The 20,522-nt window shown below is 38.5% G+C and overlaps 1 protein-coding gene across 1 annotated transcript in view; it reads right to left on the bottom strand.

Annotated features, from left to right (window-relative positions):
- Window positions 1-20,320, bottom strand: part of GSG1L (GSG1 like) — a 388,597-nt gene extending 368,277 nt beyond the window's left edge. Inside the window, exon 1 of the mRNA XM_074196007.1 lies at window positions 20,017-20,320. Coding sequence (XP_074052108.1) covers window positions 20,017-20,320 — 304 coding nt within the window. The remainder of the gene's footprint in view (window positions 1-20,016) is intronic.
- Window positions 20,321-20,522: the final 202 nt, after the last annotated feature.

The raw sequence follows: 20,522 nt of genomic DNA, 5'->3' as shown, positions 1-20,522 counted from the left end.
TTGTTATTATTTTATAAGACAAACATATAAATGTTATAAAAACTATTACAGTAAGAGCCAGTAGCAAAAATGCTAAGAGCAGCTGAGGCTGCATTTAATTTAAAATTATTATTAAGTATTTACAATCTGAAGTACTAACAATAATCATGGCCTCCACATAGCAGCTTTTTGACTGGATTGTTGCTGAAACAAATATCTTTATTGAAGAGACCATATATTGTTTCAAGGTCTTATACATGCACTTTTAGAATCATAGAATATCTATAAAGTTGGAAAAACATCTCTTGAGCCCCTTCATTTGACAAATAAACAGGCTCAGAAGGAAATGAAGTCACTTGTCCAAGTCACACAGCTAAAGTATAATTGACTCGGGTCTTGACAAATACCTGGATACAGGGGATGTGAAAGAAAGAGAACAGGCAAAAATGATCCCAACATATCAAACAAGGGAAAGGGCAAGTCTTAAGGGATGGGTCCCATAACTTCTCTGATCCCTAGAACTGCGGAATCAAAAGCAGAGTGTTCTTTCCTTTTTGCCCCAGGGACACAATGTAATACTTAACATTTAATTGATATGGAGTTGTAAGTCAGAAACCTGAAACAGTCACCCACAAAAAAAAGGAAACTGATACTCAACAAAGCAAATTATCTCCAGGGGCCCCTCTTTGTAATCAGTCCCAGAAAGAGTAGGAGGTTGTTTTGATGAGACAGCTTGAAATAGTTATTCTTCCCCCATAGCCACCCACCCAAAATTTCACAAATTATTTTCGACTAATAACAAGGTCCTAGCTTACATCAAAGAGTCATCCATTAAATATGCCACATACATAAAACGTTCTATGGCAGGGCCTTTTCCCTTCTTTCCAGCCACCATCAATTCCTACTTTCAAGAATCAAAGGAGCTAGATTGGTGAAAAGCAGGAATGAGTTCATCTGTGTGTGTATGTGTGTGTGTTTATATGATGATGCATGTAGCAGGAGTGTGTATGGAAGCAGCTCCAAGTGCAAAGAAAAGACAAACTTCAGTCTCCATGGTTACCCAGAACCTGAACAAAAACATCATACACAGATTAGCATAGCCTGAAGCAACTTCACACTGTCCTTACAGCAATAGCCAGAGAGAATAGTGGTATTAAATGGAATTTACCAAACATTTCTATGGCAGGGAAAATGATTTCCTGCCCTGCTATATGATGTTGTACAGGACATTACCAATTGCTCATTGTTATTCATGATAATAAGCATAATGTTTTATGTTTGGTGAATATTGGCTAATTATTTACAGGTTCACCTTCATAGAATCCAATGAGATAATGATATCACTGTACCTTGCAGGGTATATTGCCTGTCTTCAGAAACCCAGATTAATTGGCAAAGATTATCTCAACATTCTATATGGGAGCTTGCTCTAGTCCCTGTCTTCCATAGGAAAGTCATAAAATGATAGGTGTTAGACCCAGACAGGAGCTATTGTAATTCACTTATTTCACAGATGAAGATATTGAGGACTGAAGATATCACATGGCTTCCTCAAGGTCATAAATAAATTCCTGAACTGAGATTTGAACCTAGACCATCTGACTCCAAATCCTATGTAACCTTTCCTCTATAATAAGGCTATAGAACAATTTTCCCCCTCCTAAAATTTTCTTAGAGCTCCTTAACTGGATCTCCCTTGTGCATCTCCCACATTCTACTTCGGGTCATATTTATTTCAGTTTCTATCATATTCATTGCTTAGATTTTAAGCTCCTCCTCCTCCTCCTCCTTCTTCAGTAGGTTCTCCCCATCTCACTAGACTGAGATATGCAGCAGTCACTATGCTGATCAGTTACTGAAGTTTTAGCTAACTTTGTTTTGCACACATTTTTAGGCAATCTGCTGACTCTGCTCCTGGGAGTTCATCATACCAGTTCCAGACTTAGTACAGACATCCAAATTGACATTTTAGTCCTATTGCAGCTCAAAACTTCAAAACTGAAGGGATCCACCAAGTCTCACTGTTCCAGGAACAGGGATCCCATGTACTACTGCCGACAGACTTTAAACTTCTTAAAGATAGGGACTGTCAATTTTCAGCTTTGTCTCCCTAGTACCTTGGACAGCACCTTGGACAGCACCTTGCCAACAGTGCTAATTTTATAAAGATTAGTTGTATTTAATGAATTACTACATACTGTAAGAAGAGAAAGTCCTTTACTTCATCTCTGTTAAAAGTCAGCAGGGTATAATGGAAGGGGCACTTGCCTTATAATATATAGAACTAACTTCAGTTTCCAGACCTACCACTTTCTTTTGTTGTGATGATAGTAAATTAAGTAGACATTAAGCTCTACTTTGTGTAAGGCCTGTGCTAGGTACTGAGGATTTAAAGATGATATAGGATATGGGATCTAACTTTGGGAATTTATATTCCAATAGAAGGAATAAGACATGAATACAAGTAACTAATATATAATATTTATAATTAATATATAAATGAGAATATGATAAGGGCAAAGAAGACAATCAAAGGGCTATGAAGATTTTTGAGGACATTTCTGCTAAAGGGTCAGGAACATTTCTGCTGAAGGTGGGTAATGGACAGGAATCAGGGAAGGTGTCAAGGAAGACGCTTTAAGAAAGAGGGATTTCAAGAAAGGAAAAATATGGAATTAAGGAATGCATTATAGGAATGAGAGATGCTGTGTCCAAAGGTGAGAAGATGGAATAAGACATCTGAGGAATGAGGGACAAGGAGTAGTCCAATTTGACTGAGATATAGAATACATGATAGGTAGTAAGCAACTTGAAGTAAGACTGGAAAGGTAGAATGAAGCCTCAAATACCAGGAAAAATGACTTTATACTTTATAAAGCAGGTAATGGGGAGTCACTGATATTTTTAAGATTGAGGGCAATGCTTTAGAAAGTCTATCCTGGCAGTAATGAAGCACATAATAAGTAGATGGTATACCAGGTACTAAACTAATCTTGGGGCTCACAAATAAAAATAATCAAATTATCCCTGTCCTCAAGGAGCTTACACTCTTTTGGTGAATACAAAACATGAACATATAAGTAAAAACAAAGTAATTTCAGAGGGATTAAGGAAAGTTCTCATGCAGAAGGTAGCATTTGAATTGAGTTTTTTTTTTGTTTGTATTTTTAGGATTTTGCAAGCCAAATGGGTTAAGTGGCTTGCCCAAGACCACACAGCTAGGTAATTATTAAGTGTCTGAGATTGGATTTGAACCCAGGTACTCCTGACTCCAAGGCCAGTGCTTTATCCACTACCCCACCTAGCTGCCCTTGAATTGAGTCTTGAAAGTAGCTAGGGATTCTAAGAGGTGAGGAGGGAAAACAATCTAGGCATGTGTGTATGTAAAAGAATAAGTAGACCAATATATCTGGAATACAGATCGTATAAAGGGAACCACATATAATAAGCCTGGGAAGGTATTTTGGATTGAGAAGAACTTTAAATGCCAAAGTAGTTTTTTATCCAAGAGGCAATAGGGAACTACTGGAAAGGGGAATGATATGGCCAAAGTTATGTTTTAGAAATATCATTGGTGGTCACATGTGAAATGGACTGAAGAAGAGAATTGGAGAGGCAGAAGGAACAATTAAGAAATAATAGTCCAGGAGAGAAGGAGGGAGAAGGCAGAGATAGAGAGAGGAAGGAAGGGAAGGAAGGAAAGGTAAGGAAAGAAGGGTAAGGAAGGAAGTGTAGGAAGGAAGGGTATGAAGGAAGGGTAAGAAGGAAAGATAGGAAGGAAACTAAGAGTGATTACTAAGAGACACTTAGTAAATACGTGATATTAGATTTAACATCCTGATTCCAGAGCCAACATTCTATGCACTACACTATTTAGCTGGTAGATAATGAGTTCTATCTTAGAATGTAGAATTTGAAATGCTTATGGGACATCTCATGAAAAATGTACAATAGTTAATTCCTGATAGTTGGAGTTCAGAAGAAAGACTAGGATATATAGAGGGACTGGACAAATATATAGTTTTAAGGGTTCTTTAAAGATGGTTATTGATCCCATGGAAGCTAATGAGATTACCAAGAGAATATAAAAAGAGAAAAGGGTCAAGGACAGAGCATTGAAGTACACCTTAAAGCACAATATAAATGTCATTTCTTACTATTGCATGTCTTTATCATCTCTTCCTTGAAGGTTGCTTATTTAATCTCATAAGCTCCTTGCAAGTGAAGATGTGTTTTTCCATTGTATTTTTATCTGCAGTACTCAGTACAATGTCTGATACATAGTAGACATTTAATAAATGGTTGCTAATTGAGTAACTAATTTGATTTTCATAGCTCTATATAATAGGTACTGTTGATATTATTATTCCATCTTACAAGTAAGGATATAAAGGTTTAATGAGAAGTGATTTACCCAAGATCATAAATGTAGTAAAGCCAAGAGACAAGATTCAAACTGAAGTTCCTCAGGAATAACTTTATCTTACCTAACAGAGAAAGAGGTTAGGAGAATGGGGGGCAACAAATAAGAGAGGAGGTAGATTAGGGGAAAGCAGTGGTCAAAAACAAAAGATTCTTAAAGAGGGGTTAAAAAGAACAAAGGGAAATTGCAATCATAACTGTGAATGTAAATGGGATAAATTCAATCATAAATCAGAAGAAGATAGTAGAATGAACTAGAAAAGAGAATCTACCAATATGTTCCACATAAAAATATCCTTGAAACAGAAATAAATATAAAGTTAAAATAAGGGCTAGAGCAATATCTATTTTTACTGAAATTTTATTTTATTTTCCCAATGCTATGGTAGTTTTTCAACATTCATCCATCTGCAAATTTATGAGTTACACATTTTTGTATCTCCCTCCTTTCCCTCTCCCTTCTCTGTGGTAGCAAACAGTCTAGTAAAAGTTGACATTTGTGTTTAGCATATTTACATATTAGTCATTTTGTGTAAGGGGAGCTACAACTAAGGGGAAAGAAAGAAAACCATGAGATAGGAAGAAAAAACATAGGAGAAGATTCCATAGGTTTTTTTTCTGGATATGGATTAATATTGTTAATAAGAGGTCTCTCAAAATTGTCCTTGATCTCTGGACTGCTGAGAGGAGCTGCATCCATCATAGCTGATCATCTCACAATGTTGTTATTAATGTGTACAGTATTCTCCAGGTTCTGCTCCCTTTACTCAGCATCAATTCATGTAATTCTTTCCATGCTTCTCTAAAGTCTCACCACTCATGACTTCTTATATTCAAATATCATAACTTGTTTAGCCATTTCTCAATTGATGGACATTCTATCAATTTCTAATTCTTTGCCACTACAAAAAAAAAAGACAAAGCAGAATCTATTGTGCTTCAGTTGGAATAAACTAAGGTCCTTCTTGACTCTAGTTCTAGCATTTCTTCCATTATTTATTATTATTATTGTTGTTGTTGTTCTAATGTATTCAGATGACTGTAATGGAAGGAAAAAAAGAAGAAACAATTATAGAAATATTATGAAGATTGACTCTACTTTGGGGGCAAGGGAAAAAGAGTCAAAGGTGAACGAGAGGTTCCAAATCCAAGTAGCTGGAAAGATAGTAGTGACATTAATAAAAACAAAGATTGAGGAAGGGCAGGTCTATGGCACAAGTCCCTTACCCTCTCTGAGACACGATGACCCTATCTGTAAAATGAAGATAATAAGATTTCCCCTCACAGGATGGTTTTAAAGGAAATGCTAGGTAAACTAAAATGTTTACAAATGGTCATAGTATGAAATATGTGATCTCTAAATAAAGACCATATATTCAGTACAGCATCCATGTCTGGTCCATGGAAAACCTGTGAAACAAAAGTTTGTCTCCCGTGTATCTTGCCTCTCTTTTTCTCCTGGCTCATATCTTCAAGTATTTCACTGCTTTCAAATTAATACCTCTTCTTTCTTCTTATCAGCCTTGTTCTCAGAAAAGAATCGTAACATATCAGCTTTGCGTCAGTTTGTCAATGTGCTTCCCCTCACAAGATTTCACATATTTCAAGTCTTTTCTCTTCATGTGAAATGAAATGGAAGGCTCTGTTTCATCCCTGTTAAAGTCATTTCAGGCATCATCAAGCAAGTGAAGGGACTTATGGGCCTCCCTAGGACATCCTCTTCCTGGAGGAGAAATCATCTTCTTCAAGCAGATTTCAGTCTGATAGATCAGATGACTTGCTAATATTCTGAAGTGGATAACTGGTGAACTCGCATCATTATTAACAGAAGGGCAGAGAACCTCAAGCAATCTTTAAATGCACCTCCCCATTTTGAACTTCATATTTCTGTGAAGAATTCTACTATCTTCCAGAAAGACAAATACATTGATGAAAGAACAAATTAATTTTAGGTTGTTTTTTTGCAAGGCAAATGGGGTTAAGTGGCTTGCCCAAGGCCACACAGCTAGGTAATTATTAAGTGTCTGAGACCAGATTTGAACCCAAGTATTCCTGACTCCAAGGCCAGTGCTTTATCCACTACGCCACCTAGCTGCCCCAAGAACAAATTATTTTTAAAGGATTTTTGTTGTTTATTGGTACTAGATTTTTCAATCCAGAAGTTCCAGCTGCTTAATATTTTAGGTCCTACAAAATGAGATATGTACACTTTAGGGTAAGCAATAACATTTATATAGCTCATTTTAAGCTTTACAAAGCATTTCCTCACAATGATCTATAATAAACTGTCATAAACCAAATATGATTCTTAAAAAGAATTGTGTACACTGTATGGCAATTGGTAAGGATCAAAGATTTCCAGACTTCTTGAATTCCTCCAAATTCTTCTTTCCTGAAAAGAAAAATGGACCTTTAAAGATATGAGCGTCCATTATAGTTGCATAGATGCAGATAACATTCAAATGGCCCAACAAGAAGGTTGTTATGCTAAAAGCTAACATATTACCTATTGTTGGCATTTAAATTCCACGTCATCTACCATATATGTCTGGTTGGAAAAATTAAAATCAGTCACCTTGATGCTTACCTGAAAAACCATTAAGATATATATCAGTTTAGACTACTAATGGCCCATGTAGACACAGACTGTTAGCGCTGGCACTAGCAGTAATTATCAACACGTTAGCTTGTGCCCATTGTTATACTGCCTAATTGTTTGCTCCCAGCAGTAGCTCTAGCAGCTCTTCAACCCTGGGACTGGTCAGTTTTGTGCCAACTCCTTCTGGCACTGATAGAGCTTTGGTCAAACCTGCCATGACCACCTGAGCTACACTGGCAGGGGCAGCAATGAGTCTGAGGCTTATTTTGCTAGAGGAACCACTACTTGTTGGAGTCACAGTTGAGGTGAGAAGCCTGGAGAAATTCCTCCCATCTCAAAAATCAGAGGAATTCATCTCAAAATAGGAGCTTTCAGGATTCAGGTTTATGTAGGTATACAGGTTTCACTGTATACCATTGATACTATCTCCAATTGCCAATACTCTGTTTGGAGTCTTCCTAAATACTGAAGATAATGTTCCTCAGTGGCTAAATGATGAACTTTTTCAATCATCCCTACATGAAAATTTCAAGACTGAAGTGATGCCTTCAACATATTAAGTCCCACAAGCTAATTTTTCAATAACTGGTTTTTCTTTGAAGTAGCTTTCATGCAAAAATTAGAATTTCAAGATCTTCCTAAAGGTTAAGGAGGTTCTGATTTGAGCCCAAAGTTACACCATACCATACATGTCCTGCCTATTTTTAATTGAAAATCTTTTTGCTCTAGGTAACCATGAGTTTGTTTTTCTTAAAAACAAACTTTGTCTTTCAGTTAAGAGGTAGCTATTGGTACTCCTCAAAAAAATGCACACCAGTTTATTTTGGCTTTGTGATGGTTGTTATGATTAAAAATATCTAATATGTAATTCAAATCTAAGCTGCCAACTTGTTTAGAGTCAGGTTGGGAAAGTGCACGACAGGTCAAACAATGCAATTTGCACCAACCAGACTGGATAAGCAGTGTAATCTGGAAGTCCCCACAGCTTCTTCCCATACTAGATCAAACTTTCTCTTACATATATTGACTCTATAGGGATGTGTGAAAATACTCTCAGAAACAGGCTTAGGCAATAGTACTGTTTGATGTTCAGCACTTATCTCAGCTATTTGAGAATCTACTTTATTGTCTGACTGATCTCCTGAGGCTATGGAGGTTTGATTTCAGGCTTGGCAAAGCTTTCCCTTGATCATATTGTCCTTTTCCAGTCTTCAGTTTGTTGAGCCAACACACGATGCACCATATCCCTAGAGTAACTCTGAGTCTGCCTGCTGTTAGCTACCACTCTGCCAGGAAAACAGCAAAGGGAGGACATCTCATTGTCACTAGCCCTAAGAAAGCAGCCTCAGGGTCACAGTTCAATAAATGCTAAAACTATACCACAGCAGACAATTGGGTTGATAGGGATCAAATGCTTCCAGTACCTGTGAAAATGCACCATCCCTCCACCATTAGTGATCTGGAATTTCAGCTTCAAACTAGAAACTCTTTTCTTAGAACAAGTTACTTAGAGCTACTAACTCTTTGTCATTTAGTAACAGTTTTTCACCTGAATTCACCCCACTTTCTGCTCAGAAAACACCTAAGTTTTGATAAATTAATTTTCCAAAACAATATAGCTACATGTACTCAGGGAACATGATATGAACATGGAATTGGATTCAACAAGCAAGATGAAGAGCAAATGTTTTCTCTTGTGGAGTAAAGCCCAAAGTCCTATATTCCTTACCAAAAATTCATGTACTATACATTCTGCCACCATACCACCTCACCCATCCTCACAACTTACTTTCAAGATTTCCCTGTGCAAATATAGGTCCTATATTTATGCTACATTAGTCCAGGGCACAATGGATTCTAGCTCTTAATTGTATCAATGAATAATAGAGAAAGACCAAAAAGTAAATGAATTCTTGTCATTTGTTTATTTTTCAAATACCATATCTATGGACTATGTTCTTTGTCATTCTGCCTCAGTTCACACTAATATTCTTTTTCACAATATTTTTATATTTTAAATCACTTTAGTTTTATTTTGGATATTTCTCCTCCTAAAAATTAACATCAGTATGAATCTGGTTAATTCTAACTAAATAGGTGTGCTCTGCTGCATGCTCTAAAGGTAAATAAATTCAGAGTTTATCAAACCACTCAGGGAAGGATTAGAGACAGGGATCCTGATGGAAAAGGTTTGGTCTTTGATTAGTTAAGGAGGAAATGAGAAAATATTAACACTAATACCTGAGTTTCCACTGTCAAGAAATGTATAAGTAAACATCTTTATTTCCCCCATCATTCCTAGGAGGCAGCAGCAGCAGCAGCAGCAGCAAAACAAACAATAGGGCAAATTAAATCCCATACAAGTCCCTCCCCCTAGTTTTGGCTAACTTTTATTTGTTTGAGAAGGAAAGAGAGAGATACAAAAAGTGGCTAAGATATACATGCTGAATCACAGAAGCCAGGATCTCAATTTGATGAGAACTTCAGAGGTCACCTAGTCTTTACTATAATGGTCATCCATACTCACTTGAAGAAAATAAATATTCTAGGAAGATCAGTTATGAAAATCAGGCAAAATATCAACTCAATGACTTTTGTAAATGTTTTCATTAATGATTATCATTCAAGGTCAAAAACATAAAGGAATAAAAAACGAGGTTAGACTAGATGATCTCTAAGTTTATTTATCTCCAAATCCTGTGATTTTCAGAGGCAACAAAACTTTGCTGATGTTCCTAAAATCATCCCTGGAAAATAATGATCTACTCTCCACTTTCCTTACACTTTAAGCTTCACTTCATCCTTCCTGAAATCTCTCTTTATTCTTTGAAATTTCTTGAAATACTTCGGTCCAGTGAAGACTAGGAAACACCCTATCTTTGGGAAACAAGTTCTTCAACTATTGCTCCTCAAATTTTTTTTTATATTTATACTTTTTAGTGCTTTGCAAACCATTTTTTCTTTTGAAAATTTGGATGGGGAAGAAAACCTGTACTTTATAGCACCAATCATAAACTACAAAGTTCCCCCAAAAGTAATTAATTTGAGATCTTTAAAGATAAATGAACTAAAAAAGTCAAAAACCTTTAGTTAATGAATTAACCACCAGGAATGCCTGAATAATGAGCATTCTTCATTTGTGGCACTGTGGGAAAAGAATGAGTTTAAACCCATTGGCAGAAGGAAATCAGGGTTAGGAATAAATGACCTTAGGGTAAAAGACTCATTGATTTTTTGATTCCTGGTATAGTCCTAGTGTCAAACTTGGAGATTTTTTTATACAACAATGTCAAGATTGCAATCATTTCTATATCCCACAGAATTCTTTTTAATTATTATATTTAATGGGTAATTCTGGAACTCTTACTCCTCCAGTTCCACTTATATCTTCCCACTAAACACCTATCATTAAGATCAGAACAAAAGAAGATAAAGAGAAGAATAAATATTAAGGAAAGAGTCCTTGAAAATCCACTCCATTATGTATAGAATACCACACCTTCACATTGCTCAAAGATAGGTTGCTAATAAATTTTTGCAGTTATGGAGCATTGGAGCTGAAAGATCAGCTAATCTAGCCCACTCATTTTGTAAATGCAAATTAAAAAAAATTAAAACCTAAAGAGATTAGTTTATTTGTCCAAGATCAAACAGTTCTATGTTCTTGAAAATTTGAAATTTCAATAATACTGTTCATTGCTTCTTTAAAAAACAAACCATTCAAAAAAATAAAAACAAACAAAAAAACAAACCATGGACCCTTTTGTGGAGTATATTGACCTGTTTGTCTAAAGTTGAATAATGGATCTTTAAAACAAGGGTAGGGGCAGCTAGGTGGCGCAGTGGATGGAGCACTGGCCCTGGAGTCAGGAGTACCTGAGTTCAAATCCGGTCTCAGACACTTAATAATTACCTAGCTGTGTGGCCTTGGGCAAGCCACTTAACCCCATCTGCCTTACAAAAAACCTAAAAACAAAAAAAAAAACAAAAAAGAAGGGTATACCTTCATTCCACCACATCAAACCAAACAATCAAGATTGTCTTAGTTGATAATTTGTATGTGTGTGTGTATGTACTATACATATACACATGTGTGTTTGTATGTGAATGAATTTTATACATATAAATATGCACAATTGTCTAAATTAGTGTGTTAGACAACAATAGTTATATTCTCTAAGAAGATAGCAAGAAATATAATGTGTTCTTTTAATGATGGCAACAAAAAAGGTGTGAGTTTTTTCCTTGAATGAAAAAAATCCAACAAGCACAACAATTTATCATCTCTTAAGTACTGTTCACTAGCATCTAGAATATTGAGCACAGATTGGAATGTGGTGGGGGGGTCAGAGGGAAGGAGGGACTATCAAACACTAATCTGCAAACTTCATTTGCTATGCAACATATAGGAGTTTAAGGAGAGAAAAAAAATCTACACACAGTTATGTGAACCAATTACCTGACAAGAGTAGAGTGAAAATAGATTTGGCTATACTTGCCTTGCTTTACAGATAGAAAAACTAATTCGTAGAGAAAGGAAAACTGAACTTATCATCAAACTTTCTCCCAAACCAGCTCCCTCCCCCAACTTTTCTATTTCTTTCAAAGAAACCATCTTGTCCCAAACAAATTTGAGTTTCTGAAGCTCAAAGCCACAAATCATTTTGAACTAGGCCTATCGTTATCTATATTCAATCAGTCACTACATATTGGTCAAGAGGGCAGTTAGGTGGCACACTGGTTAGAGCACTGACCTTGGAGTCAGAAGGACAGGAGTTCGAATCTGGCCTCAAACACTTGACTCTTTCTGTGTGACCTTGGACAAGTCACTTAATCCTGATTGCCTTGTATCCAAGGCCATCTCCAGACCTCCTAATTCTTATCTGGCCACTGGACTCAGGTGACTTTGGAGGAGAAAATGAGGTTGGTGACTTAGCACAGTATCCTCCTCACTCAAATCCAATTTACATGCTTATTGAGGCATCCACTCCCTAAAGTCATGGTCTTCTTCAAAAATGAAGGACAAACATACACACTGGTCAATTTTTCCTTTAAATGTCTCTTGTCCATTCCTCTACTTCTACAGCCAGCACACTAATTCAGACTCTTATCACCTTGGAACTTGATCCCTAATAATTCCAAATCCTATCCCACAATCTGCAAAGAGAAGACTTCCTATGAATCAATTAGCTCATTAGGGTTACTCCATTCATTGATGCAAATCACAGAAGATTCACACCTTCGTATATAGTTCTTGTTCATATCATAATTCAAGGCAACAAACATTTATCAAGAGTCTACTATCTGGGGGCGGCCAGGTGGCACAGTGGATGGAGCACCAGCCCTGGAGTCAGGAGTACCTGAGTTCAAATCCGGTCTCAGACATTTAATAATTACCTAGCTGTGTGGCCTTGGGCAAGCCACTTAACCCCATTGCCTTGCAAAAAAAAAAAAGTCTACTATCTGCCAGACACTAAAGTACTGGAGAGAGAAAGACAAGCAAATAGCCCTCATCCTATATCCTCCCAAAAATCCTCCGTAGAGAACCCATCTATTTGCTAGGGCTCTTCCTCCGCATCTTTTAACATTTTCTGGGAATCATTCCTACTATAAGCCTGAGTCATCTCCTTTTCCAATCATATACTTTCTTAATGTTTCCTTAATGTCACTTTTGAAAACAAGGCATCATTGGTAATTTGTAGGAGTCCATTTATACCTGCCAAGCATCTCCTTACTGTCCTTTAGGTCACTGAAATTTTGATTCTTCAGAGATAATGGTGCTCTATTATTTGTAGCCATATAGCATCACCAAGAGAATACCAGAGTTAAAAGGATGGGCTTTTATGTTAGGTAGCAGCTTGAGACTCCTGAGAGTATTATACATTTTCCCAAATGTAATCCAGCCTACTCTTATTTTCATTCATTTGAAGGCCATCTTCAATGTCTAACCAAGAGATATGTACTCATAGTCTAAATTAATGGGCTGCCCATCCAACTATTTGTCATAATCTAGAAAATAGACATTCCTCAACCACCTGCCTTTTCCAGCATAAATTATTAGGCCCTTTGTTTCTGAATACTGGTCAGTCTCATTGAGTAAGTACTGATGCATTCCAGAATTTAACAAAATCAACACAATATTACATACAAATAGGGTCATCTGGAGAACCTAACCATCTAAAGTGAATCTTTCTTTTATTTGGACTCTGAACACAGGACAATATGCCAGTGGTGGACAAATTTGGCAGTCGTACTGTTTTGTATCTCCAATGACATTGAGAATCTGAATAGCTACAGCAAAATAAATATTCCCAAAAATCCATATCATTGTATTAAAAAAAAACTACCAGGGGCAGCTAGGTGGTGTAGTGGATAAAGCACTGGCCCTGGAGTCATGAGTACCTGGGTTCAAATCCAGTCTCAGGCACTTAATTACCTAGTTGTGTGGCCTTGGACAAGCCCCTTAACCCCATTTGCCTTGCAAAAATCTAAAAAACAAAAAAAGAATCTACCATTGCCTTACATTATCTAGAATAGTCCCCAAAAGTATTTGATCATACTCCTATCAGTGATAAAAATACTTTGAGCATACACTCCTAATATGTGTATTTACTTATTTGTAACTTCTAAATTAAACTAGAATTACTCTACTAATAAGCATGTATATTATAAATACACATAAAAATTAGAAAATAAAAAAGAATGATGTTAAAATGTAATAATTTTTAATCATAGCATCAACAAAAATCACTGAAATTTAATGAGTGACATGGCCTTTACTTTAAGAAAAGGATGGAGGAAGTTGTGAGGGAAAAATATTATAATACCATCTGAGCTACAGTCACAACCTATCCATGAGCACTCATTCTGAGATTCATCAGGTTCAACCCAAATGAAGAGACATGAGGTTATTAGGGTAGGGCAGAGAAGATAGAAATACTCTAGAGAGAAAAGTTTAGCCTTTAAAGGGCACCCATCATAACTAGAAAATGATTTGTGGGGCAGAGATGGGTATAATTGAGGATTTTCCTAATGGTACCTATGCAATGATTGCTACCTCAGTAGTTATTGAGTTATATTTGCTCTTAGGTGCCTATGCTCAACTAACAAGAATGTTAGGAGTTTATACAATGTCAAGAGGAAGTAAGATAAAGGAATATTGGAAGATAAGTGTAGGTATGGCTATTTTGGAGAAAAGTCTAAAAGTTTGGCTATCACTGAGAAGGAACTTTACAACCTGTTTTCTCCAATGGATTGATTATATAACCTTATATTATATAACCTTATATAACCTTTGAGGCCATGGTCCATTAAGGATCAAGTCACAAACTCTTAAAGGGTCTTTGAAGACTGCTGATCTAAAAATGATATTCAAAATTTCAGGTATTAGAATGTTCCTTGACATACAATGTGTCTCTTTATGCTGCTTCCATTACCATTATCACCACCCTCACTATCATCATCAATCACCACTTAGATAATCTTCTCTTCTGCTACTGGTCCTCAAGGAATGAGTTGAAAGACCTGGGGGTGTTTAGTAAGATAAGTCAAGGAAAACTAAAAAGGGGACAAGGTAACTCTTTGCAAGTATTTGAAGGGCTGTCATTTGGAAGAGAGATTGAGAGAATAATCAGTAGCAATCAATGGAACTTTAGTCAAAGGGGCAGATTTAGACTTGATGTCATCAGTTATCTGTGGAATGGACTTTTTGAGATAATGGATTTCTTTTCCTTAATAGTCTTATAACTGTACAACCACTTCTTGGATATGTTATAGTGGGAAACTCTCTTTTATATAGATTTGACTGGATGGCAGCTAAGGTTCCTTCTAACTCTCATATGTGGTGATTCAATGATTTGAAAGATCTCCCAGTTCCCTGAAGAGTCTACATTCATTTACAACTTCATGCCTTTGTTTTCTTTCCCACATGGTCACTCACCTCTCTAAATCCTTCCCACCTCTCTCAACCTACCTCCTTCACTCAATCAAGGCATTCCTTTATCTCAAGTCTTTAAGGGCAGTTAATATAAGTATATACATATATATATATATATATATGTATGTATATAAATCTACACACACCTAACCACCTTGGATTTATTCTGTACCTATATGTGTCTACATGTAATATATATATATATATATATATATATATGTATGTATATATACAGATATATATATATATATATATAAAATTTATATACATGTATACCTATATGTACAAAAGGTAGTTCAGGAGCAGCTAGTGGAAGAGAAAGAGTGTACATGAGCTGAGTCATGAAGAGTACTCATCAGAGAGTACTTTGATCTGGTCAGACCAAATATTTAGCTGTGTGCATGGCATTTTTAGGAAAGATAATTGCAAGCTGGAATGCAACTGGAAGAAAGCTACCAAGATAGCTGAGTAAATGGAGAATTTACTATACAAGAATTAGTTGAACGTTTAGCCTGGAAAGAAGAAAACTTGAAAGGAGTAGATCACTGTCTTCAAGTATTTGAAAGATTGCATTGTGAAAGTTGGTCCCCAAAAGCAATATTAAGAGCAATGGATCCAAGAAGACAGATTTCAGATTGATATAAGGAAATAGATCTTTCTAAACCTTAAAGTGTCCCCAGAGTGTAATAGGAAATTCCCAATCATAGGAGATCTTCAAATGAAGGCTGGATGATGACTTTTCAGGCATGATATAGAAGGGCTTTCTGACCTCTGAGGTACCTTGTGGGATCTAAGGTTCTGAGCTTCCCTCTTTTTCTGCAATTTCTGTAGAAAGTTTATTGTCTACAAGCCTCTTTTTAAACTTACCAGTGTAGTGCTTTGAATTGACATGAGATTTTTATAGATGTGTATTCATAATATAATACCTATTATATGCACAATTACAAACACATATGTGTGTATGTTTGCACACATGTATATCACCAACTCACCTAGACTACAAGCCCTTAGAGGGAAGAGGTCACATCTTCCATTTCCTTTGTGTGATCTAAGTGTGAGTGCCATGACCATACATAGTAAGCCTTATTGTTCATAAAGGCATATTTAGAATTAGAAGGGTCTGTAAAGATTATCCTGTCTAATGCAATCATTTTACAAACAAATTTACAAACTAGAGGAAAGTGACTCATCCAAGATCACGCAAAGTGTAAAAAAAGATTCAAATCCATGTGTCTTTAGTTCAGGGTATTTACCATTAACCAAGGCTGCTTTGTTATATGATGAATAAATGTAAACTTGCTGAGAGGTGGGAAGGGGGCAGTCACCACATAAACTATAGGGGAGGGGGCATAATTAAAAGTAGAATCCAGGCTTCCCATTTCCAAAATGCTTCTCAGAAGGCAGAATCTGAACTGAACACAGGGCTGGGTTTTTTGTTTGTTTGGTTTTTGTTTTTGTGTGGAGGACATGATTCCTCTTCTGTATATTGAGGGAGGATGATGTTCCTTCTCAGAGGAGAGAGAAAAGGTTCCTTTGTGCTAGGGTTGGTGAAAGTGTATCTGTTTTGGGGAAGGACTATAGTTTTCTTTGTAAGCACTGTGGGCTATTAGTGTGGGAAAAGGGAGTGTGTGAGATTTCACTGTGACTGACCATGATGGAGAGAGATTTTTACAGGCCCAAAGTTTCTGGCTGAGGATTTGAAGTTGGGAGTATTTGCAGTATGCCCTACCCTGAGAGGGACAGGTTAGGGTCTGTGTTGATATGGTTTATAGAAACTGTGAGGAAAAGGAGTAAGTGAAAAAGAAATAATCCCTTCCCTTTGAAAGCAGACAGGAGGTTTATCTTTAATTCTCTTCCCACAAGGGCGAGATATCGACTTAGAAGGTGGTTGTTTTTCTCATGGGTCACAAAGCACAGAAGAAAAGTAAACATGGGCCAAAAAACTTTGCTTTTAATTGAGGTGCAGTGAGAGTGAAAGAATTGGCTTCACTCATCAGCAGCAGTACTGAAGGCTTCCTGGTCACAGACTAATTATTAGCTTCCAAACCCCAAGAAGAAAAACTTCAATGTTTTGGTAAGCTAAGTTTTTCATGTCCTGGTGACCAAGAGAAAAATTAAAGGACTTGGGGCTTATCTGATTTATCCAAATAGTCATTCATCCAGATATGTCATAGTGGTAAATTAGCATGGGCAAAGAAAAAGAATGTATATTGAAATAATCCTAATATCAAAGCTATACAAGATGCTTAATCTTATCTTGGACCTGGTCTATAGACTCCCCAGAATATTTTAAGATGCATATAATACATAAGATTACAAAGGAGATGAATTATACTAAAATATAGTTATCAATATCTTTTTTTAAAAAGCAATTCACAGATCCCTTAAAATCTAGGCCTTCAACAGTCTTCAATTTATTTGTTTTCTATTTCAGTACCAAATGTAAATTATCAGCTATAGGGCCAGAAGGGGCCCTTAAATGATATCTAATCCAATTGCCTAATTAGATACAGATAAGGAAATTTTGGCCTGGAGGTTAAATGATTTGTCCAAGGATGCACATGTAGGAGGAGGTATAGCTGTGATCCCAATGCAGGTTTTCCAATTCTAAATCTAGGGCTTTCTTCTTTATACTCCTCCATATTTAAAGTCATCTCTGCTTCAGGTCCCTCAAATAGCCCTCTTAATTTAAGAGTAAAGAACTCACCTTACACTTACTTCCCTCACCTCACCCTAGCCCACTTCCTGTCCTCAGCAGTGGTATGACCAGAGTCAAACTATGTCTTAATGCAAGATTACTGAAGGTAAGACGACTATGGAAGGAAAGAATTTCTGAGAACTGAGCCAGCGGCTCTCCACTAATAAAAATCTCCCTTTCCTTCTAAAGCAACAGCTGAAAAATCTCAATTGAGAGAACTTCATGACAAGTAGTAACTGTAGTCTAACTCTATCTTGGGGGAAGGGGAGAGTATTTATGCATATGTTTTAGAAGGAAAGGTGTTTTCCTGGGGAAGAGGAACTGATGGTAATTTATGTGCTTTATTCACTAACTCAGACATTTTCTCTTTAAGGGGAAGGATGGTTTTTGAGCCAGAAGGGCTATGATTTTTTCAAGTGCCACGGTATTATGCAAATTTCTGTCTGGTTGGTTAGGACTATGTCTTGTGTGCTTATGAAAAAAAACAATTAATTAGTTGTGTGGTGTGTTACAGTGAAATGAGTAGTGGACTGGAAATCACAGCATTATGGGATTTAGTCTGGAAGGAGTTTTAGGAGTCAGAGTGCAAATCCAGGTCAGCTGAATCCCAATCTAATGCTCTTTTTTAGTGCTCCCTCCACGATGTCTCAGGAGACCTGGGTTCTTTCACCAACTCTGTAGTTTATTTGCAAAGACTTTGGATAGAGTGGCTACCTCTCCCTGGTTTTCAGGTTCCTGATCTGTCAGACTACAGGTCTGGACTGTGTCCTTCCAGAATTTAAGTTGGAGATCAAATCAATTCTGATCCATAATTAAATGCTTATCTCTGGCAAAAATACAATATAGAAAGAAACAGCATGTTTATAAGCAACAGAAAGAACAATTCAGAAAAGTTACATTTAGTATCAAAAATAACAAGCTAGACTAGGCAGCCTTCAAAGAAAAAAAAATCCTGTCATAAGTACAGGTTATCAGATGCTCCTGAACTGAAATACTTGAACCCTTCACCCTTCTCTTTAAAGTGGCTCCACTAGCAACATTTTTCTCTTCTCCAAAAGATGGTTCCTACCAATGCAAATGGCTTACCAAAGACTCTGAGGATGGATGTTCACTTCTACCATCACTTGAACATCCTCAGGCGTATTCATATTGCTCTGCAGAGCTGAGCTCCTATTGAATGAATTTTAACCTTCTGAAGGGGGGGGGGGTGTCAGTTCATTCAGCAAGCATCACCCCCTCTGAACATCAATCAGGGCCTGACATTACAACCCAGCTTTAACCAGTAAAAAGCTCTCAAGGTACACAGGCCTCGATTTATAGATGCCTGCTGCCTTCCCAAGGGCCTTTGCCAGAGACCATCTCTCACCCAGACACTTCTAGTTTTTGCTAGAGCCTTGTTCTTAAGCTTTGGAGCGCTCTTACTGGGCTTTGTGGCCAGGAGGACAGCACTCAAAGATATAGAAGGAGAGGAGCCAACCACAATAAGCTTACTGGGTCTGTGCCCATATTTTACCTCCTGAAAAGTACATTTTTTTATCAATAAGAATTTTGTTTTCAATAGTTTTTCAAACTGCTTCTGTTGCAACTACCTTTCCATACATTTTTATTTAAATTCTGTTTCTACTCTTGTTTGTCTTGGTGAATGTCTTACTTGGTCCAGGCCCCAGCTCTCCCCTTGAGCTCTGTACTCCATCTGCCCCCAGTCATACACATACACACAGTGAGTGGGGCTTTAAAGGATGCTCCCCGTTCAGACTAGGGCCAAGACAACCTAACTGTATTCTTAACCTAAAACTATTCGTCAGGGAGGGACCCAGAGTGCCAGTCTCACACTGCAATTGCTAAAACTGAACCCTTTCCGCCTCTTTTTTTTTTTTGGGGGGGGGGGAAGCAAGAACTGGCATATGAGAAATCCCCTGCCTCTAATTTGCAGCTCCCCTGGGGTAGGGGGAGTTTTCCCACATAAAGGGCAGTTTGTTTGACTGCCCCTTTTCCAGAGTCCCCTCGGAAGGGGCACACAGCTCGCAGAGGGCAGGTCAAGGAGCCCAGAAAAGAGAAGCTTCTGGGGCCTCGGGCCGAAGAACAGGTTGCTCTCCGGCCGGCCGCGCGCCCTGCCTTCCGGACCGTGAGTGGGGACGCTGGAACCCGCGCGATGCTCTTCCCCGTGGAACGTTTCCAAAAGGCTGGACGTTCTCACCCGCGGGACGTGGACCGTTCCGGGGAACCCTTGGAATGTGGGTTCTAACGGGGTCCCCGGGAGGAAAGGAGCCCCTCGGCCCGGGGTCAGCGAGGACGAAGCATCGCGGTGGTCTCCACCCACTGCCACCAGAGGCCCGGGAGGAGGAGGAGGAGGGAGAGGACCGGCAGCCCGCGGCCACTCACCAAGTCCGCTGAGGTTCTCCTCGCAGGAGTACCAGATGCCGGTGTGGAAATGCCTGAAGAGGAAGCGGTCGTCGCCGGTCTCCCAGCTGTAGTGCCCCCCGTGGGGGCCGGCCGTGCCGTTGGCCGTGCCGTTGCCGCCGGAGTTGAGGCAGTCGGTCTTCCTGTCTCGGCCACAGGCGGGCTTGGGCACCCGCTGGGTCCCCTGGCACCAGTGCGTGGTGAGGAAGGCGGTGGTGGAGAAGAGAAGAGCCAGCAGGTTGAGACACACGGCCAGCAGGGCTCGGCACCGGCGGCTCGTCTTCATGCCTCTCCGCCCTCCGCGCGAGCCAGCCAGCCCGAAGGAAGCCGGGCCCGGGGGGCCGGGGGGCCGGGGGCCCGGGGGGCCGGCGGGCCGGGCCGGGGGGCCAGCCGGGAGAAGTTCCCCGAGCCTCGTCACGCGCCCTTCAGCAGCCAGGTCCCCCCCGGCGGACACTCTCCGGCGCTTCCAATCTGTTGCTGGAGCCGCT

Source organism: Macrotis lagotis, chromosome 8 (assembly GCF_037893015.1).
Source record: "Macrotis lagotis isolate mMagLag1 chromosome 8, bilby.v1.9.chrom.fasta, whole genome shotgun sequence".
NCBI lineage: Eukaryota > Metazoa > Chordata > Mammalia > Peramelemorphia > Peramelidae > Macrotis > Macrotis lagotis.
This window is presented reverse-complemented; position numbering and strand designations above follow the sequence as displayed.